Source organism: Leucoraja erinacea, chromosome 16 (assembly GCF_028641065.1).
Source record: "Leucoraja erinacea ecotype New England chromosome 16, Leri_hhj_1, whole genome shotgun sequence".
Lineage (NCBI taxonomy): Eukaryota > Metazoa > Chordata > Chondrichthyes > Rajiformes > Rajidae > Leucoraja > Leucoraja erinaceus.
The window spans coordinates 35,649,446-35,665,396 of record NC_073392.1 but is presented as its reverse complement, the minus strand read 5'-3'; the positions used below and the strand labels follow the sequence as shown (position 1 = coordinate 35,665,396).

Below are 15,951 nucleotides of genomic sequence, written 5' to 3'. Positions count from 1 at the left end.
ATACATGCCCAGGCCATAACACACCCACCACCATGTTTCATAGATGAGGTGGTTTGCTTTGGATCTTGGGCAGTTCCTTCACTCCTCCATACTTTGTTCTTGCCATCACCCTGATATGTTAATCTTTGTTCATCTTTCCACAAGACCTTTTTTCCAGAACTGTGGTTGCTCTTTTAAGTAGTTCTAGGCAAACTGTAACCTGGCCATCCTATTTTTGCAGCTAACCAGTGCTTTGTATCTTGCAGTATAGCCTCTGTATTTCTGTTGATGAAGTCTTCTGCGGACAGTGGTCATTGACAAATCCACACCTGACTCCTGAAGAGTGTTTCTGATCTGTCGGACAGGCGTTTGGGGATTTTTCTTTATTATAGAGACAATTCTTCTGTCATCAGCTGCGGAGGTCTTCTTTGGTCTGCCAGTCCCTTTGTGATTATAAGCTCACCAGTTTCTTCTTAATGATGTTCCAAACTGTTGATTTTGGTAAGCCTAAGGTTTGACTGATGTCTCAGCAGTTTTATTCGTGTTTCTCAGTCTCATAATGGTTTATTTGACTTTCATTGGCACAACTTTGGTCCTCATGTTGATAAACAGCAATAAAAGTTTTGTCTACCTTCGATTGGTCCAGCATCTGCAGTTCCTATTAAAAATAACGTGGGTGAATGACTTTACCTTTTTGCACACCAGGAACCTATTAAAAATAACGTGGGTGAATGACTATACCTGCCCGTGCTCGCGGTCTGGAGCCCTCAATGACAGTGAGTTTTGAGAAATTCTCCCGTGACTTTTATTCAAAGGAACGCGGTGTCATTAATTCTTGGTCAAAACACAATTACATTTACTGAGGAATGTGGATCGATGCATTGATGACACATTGTATAACTACGTGTTAACTACTGGCTGTTAACAAGTGCTAACAGTGGTAGTTAACAAATCGTTTTCGTCTCATGGCCGGTGCAGTGGTGACTCGTTGTAACAATTATCCATGGTCGTCTTTTTAAAAAAATCCGTATTTAACAACGCAAATTCGTATTTCTGTATTTGTATAGCATTTCTGTACGAAATACGGAAAATCCGTACTACTTGGCAGCTATGTTAACCCCATCTCCCAGGATTTGGCCCTCACCTATCTATGTGTAAGCAATTAAAGTGCTCACCTAGACACTTCTTAAATACAGTCAGTGACCTCCACTTCACCCGTTTTCTTGGGCATTGCATTCCAGGTACTCGCTTGGGCATCGGAAAGGAGGCGATTTAAAGAAGATCTGAGGTACATTGTTTCCACAACAGATGTTGGAGCTGGAATGAGTTGCCAGAGGAGGTGTTGGATTATAATAATAATATTCAAGGAGGCATCTTGACAGGTACTTAAATGAGCAGAACATCGAGGGAAATGGAACTAATGCATGCCAGATATGATCAGCACTGATGCAGTGGGTCGTGTGCAGTGCTTCCACACCTCTAAAAGTTTTCCTTAAATAGAATCCCAAATTTCCTGGAATTTGATGGTATTTCCTGAAATTTTCCAAAATGCTTCCTGTGTGCTATTTGTTGTTTTTTGTTTCACGGGCACACATTAACAACACAAAGAACAAGGCAAAACAGATCTATGTAACTACACCGTATCTGCCTGCTTCTGTTACTCACTTGTACAGTGTTATGCAAAGCAGCTTTAAATTGCCTCCAACAGCTTTCGTTGTCTTTGTTTTTCAACCTGCTCTCATGTGTCTCAGTCTCTGCTCTCTCTCCCTCCCACCCTCCCTCCCTCTCTTTGTCTCTCCCTCCCTCACCCTCCCTCCCTCTCTCCCTCCGTCTCCCTTTCTCTCCATCCCTCCCTCTCTCTCTCCCCCCTTCCTCTTTTCTCTCCCTCCCTCCCTCATTCCCTCCCTCGCTCCCCATCCCTCTCTCTCCCTCGTTCCCTTCCTCACACTCTCCCTCCCCTCTCCCTCTCGGCCCATTGAGCCCACCCACCATTCTGTAAAATCAAGGCCAATCCCCATGTAACTGCAATCCCACCTCCCACTGGTAACGTTTCACCACTAAACTCATCCAGAATTCTACCACTGCCTGAAAAATAATCAAAGGCTCAACTTCCACTGAGAAAGAGAAATCCAAAGACTCATTGACAAACGAGAATTTTCCTGAACAGTCTATGAACCATAGCGCTATGTTTAAAGCCCATAGTGCTGCAGCCAGTAGCACTATATTTAGAACCCATAGCGCTGCAGCCGACAGCTCTTTGTTTAAATTCCCACGTGTTAAACTGCCAGCGCTCTGTTTAAACCTTTGAGCGTCAAACCGGTAGTGCTGCGTGTATTATCATCACACCCCTTCGCGGGCCGGATGCGGAAATTTCCCGAAATTGTTAATCGATTTCCCTAAAATTACCCGAAGACAACCAGAATTTCCCGAATTTCGGGTAATTTCCTTCAAAGTGGAAACACTGGCCGATGCGGCCCATTTCAATGCTGTTCGTCTCTGTGACTCACAAGTCTCTGGGTGAAAAAGATTTCCTTCATGTTCCACCTGATTCTCTTCCCCTTATCCTAAATCTATTTCTTCCCGACTATCCCTGATGTGGGGAAAAGCTTCCTGCAGTTTACCTGAGCTATATGGCTTTTTATACACTCAATCGCATCCCCTCTTAACCTCCTAAGCTCGAGGGAGAACATGACTCTTCAATCACTCTTCAGAAATGAACTGCTCCATCTCTGGCAATATCCAGGTGAATCTTCTCTGTACCCTCTCTAGCACCATCACATCCCGCAGTACTTCTATTAAGGCCTAACCAAAGTTATATAACATTGGAGCATACCATTCCTGGATTTATATTCAGTGACCTGACAAATGAAGACTAGTATCCAATATTTCCACCAAATGATGTTATCTACCTGTGCTGACATCTTCAAACATCTCTGGACTTGTACTCAAGGTCTCTCTGTTCATCAATGCTCCATGCGATTCTGCCGTCCTACCATACATCCTAACATCATTAGTACTCTCAAAATGCATCACTTCACTTTTATCTGGATTGAAGTCCACTGCCATTTATCAGCCCATTCATCAATGCACCAATAATCCTCTGTTGCCTAAGACACCCTCCATAGTGCCCACAACTCCACCAATCTTCTTGTCACCTGTGAACATACATCCACATCAGTCCAGTATCTTGCAAACAGCAAAGGTCCAAGCACCATCCCTCAGGAACATCAATAGTAAAAGGCATATACAATCACAAAAACAACCCTGCACAATCACTGATGAAGGGATTCAACCTTAAACAGCGACCATTTCTTTCCATTCATATATAGTCATACAGCATGAAAAACAGGCTCTTCGCCCCACACCAACCAATATGCCTCATCTGCACGATTCCCACATACCCGTGTTTGGTACACTATACCTATCCTATCCATGTACCTGTCTAAATGTTTCTCAAATATCTGAGAAACAAATTCTCAACTAACTCATTCTATACACCTACCACCTACAACCCCTCAGGTTCCCAATAAATCTTCCCCATCCCACCTTACATCTATGTTCTCTGGTTCTCAATTGTTCCATGTGTAAATAAATCTCTATCTACCTTATCATTTCTCTCATGATCTTGTACACTTCTATAAGATCACCTCTCATATTCCTGCACTCTAAGGAATAGTCCTAGTATTTTCAACCGCTCCCTTTAGTTCAGGCCCTTGAGTCCTGGCACCATCCTTGTAAATCTTATCTGCACCCTTTCCAGCTTTAAAACATCTTTCCAGGGTGACATAACAGGGTGACCAAACCTGAACAGGGTGACCAAACCAAGTCCACGAGCATTGCCCATCTCGTATGTGTATGTTTCACTGCACATCTCGTATGTGTATGTGACAAATAAACTTGACTTGACTTGAACGCAATACTGTGTGGCCTCATCAATGTCTTGTACAACTGTGGCATGACTTCCCAATGACCTTCAATACTCAATACTCAATGACATATGAAGGCCAATGTGCTGAAAACGTTCTGGACTACCTTACTTGTGGTGCCACTTTCAAGGAACCATGTGCTTGCACTCCTAGATCTTTCTGCACCACACCACAGAGCCCTGCCATTTACCGAGTTGATCATGTTCTTATATGACTTGTACGTTCTCATTGAAATCAAAACAAACAGCAATGGGGCCAGCAGCGAACCTTTAGGCACACCACTAGTCGCTGGTCTCCAGTTCCAAACAAAAATTTCACCAAAAGTTCACTGTTCTCTTCCATGAAACCAATTTTCTATCCAATCAGCTAGATCTCCTTGGATCCCATGTGATCTAACCTTCCAGAGCAGCCTACCAGGCGGAACCTTGTCAAATGCTTTGCTAAAATCCGTATGTACATCTACAGCTCTGCCCCCATCAACCTCAGTTGTTGCTCAAGCTGCTGAGTTCCTCCAGCAACATATTTGTTGCTCCAGATTCCAGCATCTGCAATCTCTCATGCCTCATCCATCATCTTCTGCCTCCTCTTGCTGAACCCATGTTGGATACAGTTTGCCAAACTGGATCTCCCTGGCCCAAACATTTTGGACTTTCTCCCTGTGGGAACTTGTCCCTGTGGACCTTCTCCCTGTGGGAACTTGTCAAAGGTCTTATTAACATCTACTCAAACCACATTTACTGCTCTGGCCTCATCAATACACTGGTTACATTATCATAAAAAAATAATGAATCCAAAGCATAACTCTGTTGCAATTCCACAGCTGTTAAGGAGATAAATCCTTCTCCTGAGCCTGTACTTGGTTAGACATGCAGAAAAATAACAAGCTCATGCATTTCAACGGACCAAGACTTCTTGAAAAAGATCTATGATCATTTTTATTTCTTAATTAATTTGTGAATTATAATAGCTTCTGAATGTATCCAATGCACAGGGACATTCAGCACAATCACTATTTTGTGTTTTGACAGTCGGTAAAGTGACAGCAAATGGGGAATGGCGTGGCAGGTGGGCATAGCAGTGAAAGCTGCTTTGCGAGTAGGGTATTTATCTGGTCATCCTAAGTGATAACACAATGTACAGAACAGGATCAGGCCTTTCAGCCCACAATGTCCGTGCCGAACATGATGCCAGGTTAACCACATCTCCTCCGCCTAACTAAAGTCCTATAAAGCTGCAACATGACTTCCTGATTCTTATACTCGATACCCTGGCTGATGAGGGCAAGCATACAGTATGCTTCCTTTACCACTCTTTCTACCATGTTGCCACTTTCAGGGAGCTACGGACTTCAACTGCAGATCCCTCTGTACATAATTGCCAATAATTGTATACTTTCCCCATACTTTCAATCTCCAAAGTGCAACTGCCTCAGATTAAAATGCCATTTATCTGCCAATTTCTGTAGCTGATTGTCCTATTGATCAAAGACTTCTGGCCAGAATAATACCCTTCAACAATGATCCCTATGATATCTATAAGTAAGGCAGTTCCAAATCCAAGTAACTAATTCACCATGCATAATCCTTTAGATCGGCCTGTCATAAGGGACTTCATCAAATGCCTTACTAAAATCATATAGACATCCTCAACTATATCACCATCTCATAAAACTCAATGAGGGTTTGTAAGACATGATCTGCTACGGACAGTCATGCATTATGTTACAGATTATCTTGGGCAAATTAGTATTAGGGAATTTTTGTGCACGTTATCTCACTCGCATCCAGAAAATGTTGCTCGCTAGATCAGATGCATACACGGACAACTCATGCTGGCAGCAACACCTGGTCTCGTGTCACTTTTAACAGTACTATACCTAATGCTTTTCCATAGGATATTATTAATTGCATTATTGTCACCATTATGAGCATTATTCCTAATGCATATACATAGTTTAATATCGGCCATTGTTTTTCAAAATATCATTTTGATATAAATATTTAACTGTATATAGTTGGCAGTACTTTGACATACCTTAGTTAGCACCTGAAATACATAAGGATACATCAATCCTTTTCTGTGCCTGTGTTCAGCAACTCGTAATACCTCTGGAGCTACCATTGGCACAGGAGGTGTGGTTATGTCCATGTGGTTTCTTGTAGGCACTGACAGTAGCGATGGTATATGATGTGTGTTGATTTGGCCAAGTCTGCTTGCAGCTGGTGCAGGGGAAATCTTTGCATCTACCTGGCATCCTGGATTGCCGGAAAGCTCCTCAACCTGGCAGATAAGATAGCCATTAATAAATTGCACCAGATTCATAGAACACATCCTGATATTTTCAAAAATGCTTTTGAACTGTATAGATTTTCAAAATTATGAAAATGACCTACACTGATTGTACATTCAAATTCCCTCTTATCTATAGTGGAGAAAGGAGAACAGAGCACAGATTCCTGGTCTGGACATCCCAGCCAGAAGAAACCTACATAGCTTGCTGTCAAGCTTTTATCAGATTGTTCAATTTTAAAGTAAGGAGTACTGGCCCAGTCTCATTAATCAAACTTCATGGTGCAAATGGCAAATCTCAGGAATTAATCAATCTATTTTCACAAGATATTCTTCATTCGCAAGAGAGAGAAATGAAACCCGTACATATAAGTGAATTTGGTATTCCGAATAACAGAAAAATCATGGGATTTGTCAAAGGTCGAACACTATAAATAAAAATCGAACGAAGCGCTGTAGATTCCATGAGTATAGCTTGGGTCCGATTTTTCTTTTTGGGGGGTGGGAGGGGAGAGACTGGACCAGCTCTCATCCGCAGAACCATGCATCATCCGCAGCCAGGATCGAACCCGTGTCCCTGGCGCCGCAAGTACTGCCAAACCGCCATTGGACCGTCCCCGGTAACACCCCCCATCCCCACTCGAGTGACCCATCCCCACCCGGGGGGCGGCCGGAGACATCCGGACTGACGGGACACCGGACCCCAACGCGGAGAAGCACCAACCCCAGCTCACCTCCGCCTCTCCCACCGGGCCAACCGACAGCCCGGACAGACAACAACAGCGTTCCCAGGCCCGCAGCCAGCACAGAGACCCCACAGGCCCACAGCCAGCACAGAGAATCCACAGACCCATAGCCAGTGCCAACTCCAGCACAACCCCGCTCCAACTCCCGAGGAACCCGCTCCCCGATGGGCAGCTATGGCGACAAGTGCCAGTTTGCTCACGGCCTGGCCGAGCTGCGCTTCCTCAGCCGCCACCCTAAGTACAAGACGTACCTTGCACACCACTGGCTTCTGCCCCTACGATACCCGCTGCCACTTCATCCACAGCCCCGAGGAGGTGCAAGGACCCCGGCCTCCCCTGCGCCAGCCTGGGCTCAGCCTCCTCCAACCCGGCGCTAGACTGGGCCGCGCTGTGGGCGGCCTTCAGCCCCGACCTGGAGTTGGTGCTGGCCCAGACTCTGGGCTTGGGGCTGGGCAAGGGAGGGGGATGAGGTTACTGCTGCCGCCAGCACCACCCACAGTGCCAGCAGCTCCAGCGGGCACCTGGCCTGCCCATGGCCGGCAGGAGCCCGTCCGCAGACTCTCTCCGACCAGGACCACTCCAGCTGCAGCGGCTCCGAGTCGCCCGTCTTCAAGCAGGGCTGGCGGCTGCCCACCTTTAGCAGGATCTCGGTGTCGGATTGAGGGGAGGGGGATGGAGGTGGAGGGTGGGACAGGCAGAGCCGAGCTGGAGCCAGCGGCTGCACCGCTGGCTGCAAGTCCAGGGCCACCCCAGACACCTCCGGACAGGGACGGGACACCGGGGAGGGGACGGCCCAGCAGCAACTCAACAGCGACCGCAGCGACGGTCCGACCGCAGACGAAACGCAAGCCTGCACACAATGCAGCACCACCGTTGCTACTGACCTATGACCTGGGCATGCACAGAACTCGCTTATTATGCTAAGATTTTACTGGGACATACATAATTGCACTGACATCTTTATTCTTGTACTCAAACACTGTGCAATGAAGGTGCACATACTGTCCATCTTCGAATTGTTTGCTGCACACCTTAACGTTAGCTTTCAGTGATTCATGTACAAGGGCACACAGGGACCTCTGAACAACACCTTTAAAGCTTTTACCAGGTAATAAAATAATCCATTCTTCCATCCAATCTCACATTTCCCCCATTGTTTGTTCCTTATATGTCATTAGCAAAATGCTGGAATCCATTATTGAGAAGGTAATAGTAGAACATTTGGAAAATTTAAAAATAAACAAGCAATGTTTATTTGAGGTGCCGGATGACTGGAGAGTGACAAAAGTTGTTCCTTTATTTAAGAAGGGCTGATGGGAAAAGCCTTGGAACCACAAGCCAGTGAATCTAACATCTGTGGCCGGAAAGTTACAAGAGACAGGCACGATATTCACCTCCAGAAAAAAAGTAGGAAGTATTGGCCGGAAGTCCAGGAGCCGGCTAGGCACCCGGCAGGTCCAGAGGCAGCGTCCCGGTGGGGGTTCAGGGGGCAACGCCCCTTGAAGCTCCTGCATTTTCAATATATTGAAAGCGATTCCCAAGCTTTCTGCTGGTAGTTTACATAACAGAAGCTTAGAATGTCGGATTTGTCGATTGGACAGGAATTTTAAGAGAAGCTGTTCGGTGATGGGATGAAACGCCCTTGGAGCCAAAAGGATTTATTTTTCTTCCCGTCCCACCTCCACATCAGTCTGAAGAAGGGTCTCGACCTGAAACATCACCTATTCCTTCGCTCCATAGATGCTGCCTCACCCGCTGAGTTTCTCCAGCATTTTTGTCTACTTTTGATTTTTCCAGCATTTAAGCATTTCTTTCTTAAACTTAAATATTCAGTTAGTTAGATATGCTTTTGGCTTGGTTTTCTTAGTTGAGCGCTTATCCTGGAGTTATAGTACGAGTACTTTGTGTTTTAATTGTAATTTACTATTCCTTGGAGCGTAGAAGGATGAGCGATGGTCTTATAAAGGTGTATACAGTAATGAGGGGAATAGATTTTACGGGATTTTAATCACACCAGCCTTAAGACTGTGCTCCCAAAATTCAAGCAATATGTGGATTTTGAGACCAGGGGAGAGAACATCTTGGACTTGGTTTACACCAACACCCCAGAGGCTTACAAGGCAGCCCCACGCCCTCACCTGGGCCACTCGGACCACATTTCAGTGTTTTTAACACCAGCCTACAGACCTCTGCAAAAACAAGTCAGAGCGGAGAGAAAACACACCAGGGTCTGGCCAGAGGGAGCAGCCTCAGCACTGCAGGATTGCTTCCTGCACACTGACTGGGATGTGTTCAGGACAGCAGCATCCTATGATGACCTCATCAACATCGAGGAGTACGCAGAGACTGTAACCAGCTACATTGCCAAGTGCACTGAGGATGTCACCATCATGAAAACTTTCACTGCACGTGGAAACGAAAAGCCATGGATGACAGCAGAGGTGCGCTCGCTGCTGAGGGCTCGTGATGCAGCCTACAGAGCCGGTAACACAGCCGCTCTCCGATCCACCAGGACTGCACTGGGAAAAGGAATCAGGGCAGCGAAACGTGCCTTCGCGGGGAAAATCCAGGGACACCTCTGCGACACAGGAGACACCAGGAGGATGTGGAAGGGAATCGAAACACTTACGGGGTACAAGGCAAGGCAGCGGGTAACCGACACGGACACTTCTCTCCCAGATAAACTAAACAACTTCTTTGCACGTTTTGATGCAGCAAACACCACACCCAAGAGGAGAGCCAGCCCCTGCCTACAAACCGACCAGCCAGTCCTGACCATAGACACAATGGACACACGGAGAATCCTGTCTAAGGTCAACCCGTGGAAAGCAGTCGGACCCGACAACATCCCAGGACGTGTGCTAAAGGAATGTGCTGAGGAGTTAGCAGATGTGTTAACAGACATCTTTAACATCTCCCTTAGTCAGGCCATTGTCCCCACATGCCTCAAAACTTCCACGATAATCCCCATAGCGAAGAAACCAGTGGTTGCCTGCCTAAATGACTACCGCCCTGTCGCCCTGACCCCAATAATAATGAAGTGTTTTGAACGCCTGGTGAAACCCCACATTACTGCCAGCCTCCCCTCATCGTTAGACCCCCTACAGTTTGCCTATCGCCCCAACCGCTCTACAGAGGATGCCATCTCTACCACGCTGCACACAGTAATCGCGCATCTGGAACACAAGAACACATACGCCAGAATCCTGTACATTGACTTCAGCTCAGCGTTTAATACCATCATCCCACAGAGACTTGTGGAGAAACTAACCCTGCTGGGCCTCAATACCACCCTGTGTCACTGGATCTTGGACTTTCTGACAGAGAGACCGCAGTCAGTCCGTGTTGGCAAGAACACTTCAGGTTCGATCACGCTGAGCACCGGCTCCCCTCAAGGCTGTGTGCTCAGCCCGCTGTTGTTCACACTGCTCACACATGACTGTGCTGCCAGATTCAGGGAAAATAAAATCATAAAATTCGCGGACGACACTACAGTGGTGGGACTCATCAGTGGAGATGACGAAACAATGTACAGGGAGGAAGTAGAACAACTGGTGGACTGGTGCGGCAAAAATAACCTAGAATTGAATGTCGACAAAACTAAGGAGATGGTTGTCGACTTCAGGAGGGCGCAGCCAAAGCATACACCCCTCAACATTAGTGGCACTGCAGTGGAGAGAGTGGAGAGCATAAAGTTCCTCGGTGTGCAAATAACGGACAGCCTCACCTGGTCCAGGAACACCACTGGGACCGTTAAACGGGCCCATCAGCGACTGCACTTCCTGAGGAAACTAAAACAGGCCTCACTCCCCACCAACATCCTCAGGACTTTCTACAGGGGCACGGTGGAGTCTGTACTCACGTACTGCATAAATACGTGGTACTCCACCTGCAACTGTTCGGACAGGAAGGCTCTGCAGAGGGTAGTGAGGGGAGCAGAGAGGATCATTGGCGTCTCCCTACCCTCGGTACAAGAACTGTTCCAGAGCCGCTGTCTGAAGAATGCACAGAGAATTGCCAAGGACAAACTGCACCCCCTCCACACACACCTGGATCTCCTGCCATCAGGCAAGAGATATCGAAGCATCAAAGCCCGGACTACGAGGCTGCTAAACAGCTTCCTACCACAGGCTGTGAGGCTGCTAAACAGTCACTTTGCACCCAGTCACTTGACTTGACTCTGCGGCTGGCACGGACACTTTAATACTGGCACTGGCCACTCAAATCAGCGGCCCCGGACATTTTTTATGATTGGTTTATTGAATTTTAACATTGTGTTTTTTTTTGTTTTTTTTACCTGCTTTAACTATTTATACTGTTCCATCAGGGACTGGATTGCTTTTAGTGTTATTATGTGTGAAGTGTTTAAATTTCATGTGCGATGCTCCACTATTCACTGGGAAACGTCTTTTCATTTTGCACTGTAACAACTGTTGCTTGCAAGATGACAATAAAGGTTGATTGATTGATTGATTGATTGATAGATAGGGTAAATGTATAGTCTTTTACATGGAAATCAAGAGATCATGGGTTTAAAGTAAGGATGGAAAGGACCCTGAGGGGTAACTTTTTTTTTGCACACAGAATGTGATGGATATATGTAATGTGCTGCTGGAGGAGGCAGTTGAGGCAGGTACTATCACAATGTTTAAAAAACATTTTGACAGGTACATGGTACAAGTTAGATAGAGCTGTAGTGGCTAGTGGAATCAAGGGATATGGGGAGAAGGCAGGCACAGGTTATTGATTGGGGACGATCAGCCATTATCACAATGAATGGCGGTGTTGGCTCGAAGGGCCTCCTCCTGCACCCATTTTCTATGTTTCTATGGATAGGATGCGTTTAGAGGAATATGGGCCAAACACAGGCAGGTTGGACTGGTGCAGATGGGGCATGTTAGTTGGCATGAACAAGTTGGGCCAAAGTCATAGTGTGATTCTATAACTATGACTCTCTATTTAAAGTATGATATAAATGCATTGCAGGTAGTGCTGTAAAAGGCACAAGAGATTGATTTCTGGAATAAAGGTATTGATGCATAAAGAGAGTTTGAGCAAGGTGGGCCAATACTTGTGCAAGTTTAAAATAATGAGAGATGATAATATGTGTCTGCAGGGAATTGATAAAGGGTGGATGCTGAGACATTGCTATCCTTCAAGGGAATATCCCCTCAAGGAACTTGTCAAACTTGGGCAGCTTTTAGAGCGATTAATTTCTTCAATATCATGTCTTAAATAATGCTCAATTTTACTAATATCCAATATCAACTTACACAATGAACACTGACTTGTTATGTTTCAAATGGATGACTGATCACTGATGTATAGTAGAAGAGCAAATGAAAAGGAATGTACTTGAGTATTTTACTTATAAATAGATTACTTTTGTAAATTGCAGGTTCAGTAAGCAAACCTACTTCAAAATTTAGTCACACAGTGACATTATTTTGAAAATTCACTATGCTTGTATTATTATTAATAAAGATTGCACGTTACATATACAATACCTTTGTTTCATTGCGAATACAAACACCTTTCTGATGCCCTCCTCCAGAAGATTTGTCTAAAACATCAGATTGATTTCCAGATTTTCCCCATGGTAATACATGCCCAACTTGGTGATGTGGTTCAGTAGCATGACTGGCGAAAAAAAACAAATGCAGACATTAATTAGACAAACAGAACATTACATATGACATTTTCCTTCAATCGTTGACCTTGCTTCAAGTATTCTTGTAAATGTTTGCTGGAGAGGATATCCATGATCATTTAAACAGTATCCAAGCACTTCTAAAGAAAACACTAAGACAGCTCATCCATTATTTCTTTCCACTGACTCAACACTTTACGTCGATGTGCAGTCATGTGTTGGTTATATTTCATTGCTCATGAAATGCTGGATATTTCATATGAAAAGGAGTTTCTGATAGTTGATATTAGAAGAGGATGGCCGATGATCCATAAACCTCTCTTCATCAATGGGTTGGTAGTGGACAGAGTAAGCAACTTGAAGTTCCTGGGCATGCATATCTCTGAAGATCTGTCCTTAAACCCAGCACGTTGATGAAAATATAAAGAAAGCGCATCAACGCCTCTAGTTCATTAGAGGATTGAGGTGATTCGGTATGTCGACCAATACTCTCTTGAACTCCTAAAGGTGTAACGCTAGAGAAAAAAGTTTGCAAAAAAGTGGTGAACACGGCCCAGTCCATCATAATACTGACCTCCCCACCATCGATGGGATCTATTGGAGACGTTGCCTCAAAAAGGCAGCCAGCATCAACAGGAATCCACACCACCCAGGCCATGTTCCAATGTCACTCCGGTCATCAGGAATAAGGTATAGGAGCCTGAAAACTGTAATGCCCAGGTTAGGGAACTGATTCTTCCCAACAACCATCCGGCATTGAACACTGCAAACTCCAACTAAACTCTGAATCACAAATTGTGTTGATTACACTATATTGTTTGGTTGTTTTTATGTATTGAACTTCTTTTTGTTGTTTATTTTGATGCCGACTGAGTACTATGTTTAAATATTGTTAGAGTGTAGCAAGTAAGAATTTCATCGTTCTATTTCAGGACATAGGGCACCTTTGACTCTCTTGATTTATAAGCACATGCAGTAACCTCTATTCAGTTCTAATTATGCAAATTTCAATTATGCAGTACATCCCAATTGTCCTCTCAAATTTATGTAAAAATAAAGAATTGCAGATGCTGGTTTACAAAAATTCTGCAGGATCCTGAGCTGAAACATCACCTATCCATGTTCTCCATGGATGTTGCCCACCCATTGAGTTACTCCAGCACTGTCCTTTTTCTCGCAACTTTATGATCTCACAAAATGAGTGTGTTTTACCTTGATGCAGCATGTATAATGTATGAAGCCTATTCTTTAACTAAATTCATTACATTAGTCTCAAAGTAAATGGTAATAGTTTCAAAATAATTTTGTGTTATAAAAAGTTGCACAGCATTTATCAAAATTGTTTTCCTATCATGGTTATCCTTTTAAAACAAAACCCTAAACCCATTTCAAGCATTAAAAACTAAATGTCGATGGGTTGGTAAATTTGCTGACAACACCAGAGTTGGGGGCGTTGCAGGCAGTGGGGAATGCTGTCTGAAGATACAGCAGGGTGTAACTCAGCTGCAGAAATGGATGGAGAAATGGCAGGTGGAGTTTAACCTAAGCACGTGTGAGGTGTTGCACTTTGGGAGGTTGAATGTAAGGAGAGAATATACAGTTAATGGCAAGATCCTTAAAAGCATTAATGTGCAGTGTGATCTTGGAATCCAAGTTCATAGCTGACAGCACACAAGTAGATGGGGTATTGAAGGAGGTGCATGGTATGCTTGGCTTCATTGCTGGGGCCATTGAATAAAATAGTCAGGAAGTCATGATGCAGCTCAAAAGCTCTTTGGTAAGGCTACTTTTGGAGTATTGCATGCAAATCTGGTCGCCCCATTACAGGAAAGATGTGGAAGCTTTGGAGATGTTGCAGATGAGGTTTACCAGAATGCTGTCTGGATTAGAGGGTTTCAGCTACAGGTTGGGTAGACAGTTAAATGCCCCTGTCTCACTAATGCCCCTGCTCCACTTAGAAAACCTGAACGGGAACCTCTGGAGATTTTGCGCCCCACCCAAGGTTTCCATGCGGTTCCCGAAGGTTGCAGGTGGTTGCCGGAGGTTGCAGGTAGTGGAAGCAGGTAGGGAGACTGACAAAAACCTCCGGGAATCGCACGGAAACCTTGGGTGGTGTGCAAAGTCTCCAAAGGGTTCCGTTCAGGTTTCCTAAGTGGGACAGGGGCATTATTAGATCCATAATTCCTGACAATATCAAAAACTAGCGGGCATAGCTCTAAGGTAAGAGGGGGAAAGTTTTATTGAAATGTGAGTGGCAAGTTGTATTTTTATGCAGAACGTAATGGGGGTGTGGAACGTATTGTCAGGATTGGTGGTGGAGGTAGATACAGCAGTGGCTTTTAAAAGTCTTTTTAGATAAGCACTTGGAAGTGCAGGGAAATAGAGGGATATGGATCATATACAAGCAGGTGAGAACAGTTTAATTTGTATACATTGTGTATGCAAGCAAAGAATTTCACTGTGCCTGGTCACGTGACAATAAAGTATTCCTAACATCGCATCATGTTCAGTACAAACATTGTGGGCTGAAGGGTCTGTTCCTGTACTGTACTGCTCTGTATAAAGGACTATACTGTGCATGCTCAAAATCACTTTTCAATGTTGGTGCTTGGCATGCTGAGCATTTCCTATATATTCTATTTTTATTTCTGAATAATCTCTATTTGAAATGGTAATAAGACTTCAGCTAAATTATGAACAAGGCCAAGTTTGCACATGGTAGCAATTTATTTTATTAAAACAATTTTAAATCTGATTTTTCATTTAGTCTGAGAAAGGCAAATTCTAATATTTGCAATTGATACTTCTTTCAACCGCTGAACACCAAAATATTAATAACATTCCACCAGACTTTGATTTTTATTCACTGAGAAATCCAACTGTAAATCCATTATGAACAAGTTGATTATTGTCTTACGCAATGCTTTTAAGCTTTTACTGTATGTTTCATAGATTTAAATGCAAATGGTTTAATGCTACTAAACATAATAAGAAAATATATAATGAAGACAATTTTTCCTTTGCAGTGTGCTTGGAATAAATAGGGTGTTATAATATGGGTTTTATGGCACCTAATAAATAAGGTGTTATAAAACACTAAGACATTGTTATAGTCGTGTATAACTGTGAATATAAAATGAAAAAGTGTTCATTTATTAATTTCGTTTTCAGACAGTCTTACCTCAAAAATTTGATTGAGTTTTTTGAGGAAGTGACCTAGGTGAGGGGAGGGAAATGCATGTTGTCTTCAGAGACTTCAGTAAAGCACCTGACAAGCCCTTTTATTGTAGGCCGGTCCAGAAGATTAAGTCCAGAAGTAAACATCGTAGATGGAGATAGACAAAAATGCTGGAGAAACTCA

At 44.2% G+C, this 15,951-nt stretch overlaps 1 protein-coding gene across 2 annotated transcripts in view; it reads right to left on the bottom strand.

Annotated features, from left to right (window-relative positions):
- The window catches only part of LOC129704808 (constitutive coactivator of PPAR-gamma-like protein 1 homolog), a 130,461-nt gene that overhangs the window by 49,539 nt on the left and 64,971 nt on the right, over window positions 1–15,951 (bottom strand). For both annotated transcript variants that reach the window (XM_055648166.1, XM_055648167.1), the window contains 2 exons: window positions 12,448–12,580; window positions 5,940–6,185 (listed from right to left, as the gene is read on the bottom strand). In XM_055648166.1, the coding sequence (XP_055504141.1) occupies window positions 5,940–6,185; window positions 12,448–12,580 (379 nt within the window). The remainder of the gene's footprint in view (window positions 1–5,939; window positions 6,186–12,447; window positions 12,581–15,951) is intronic.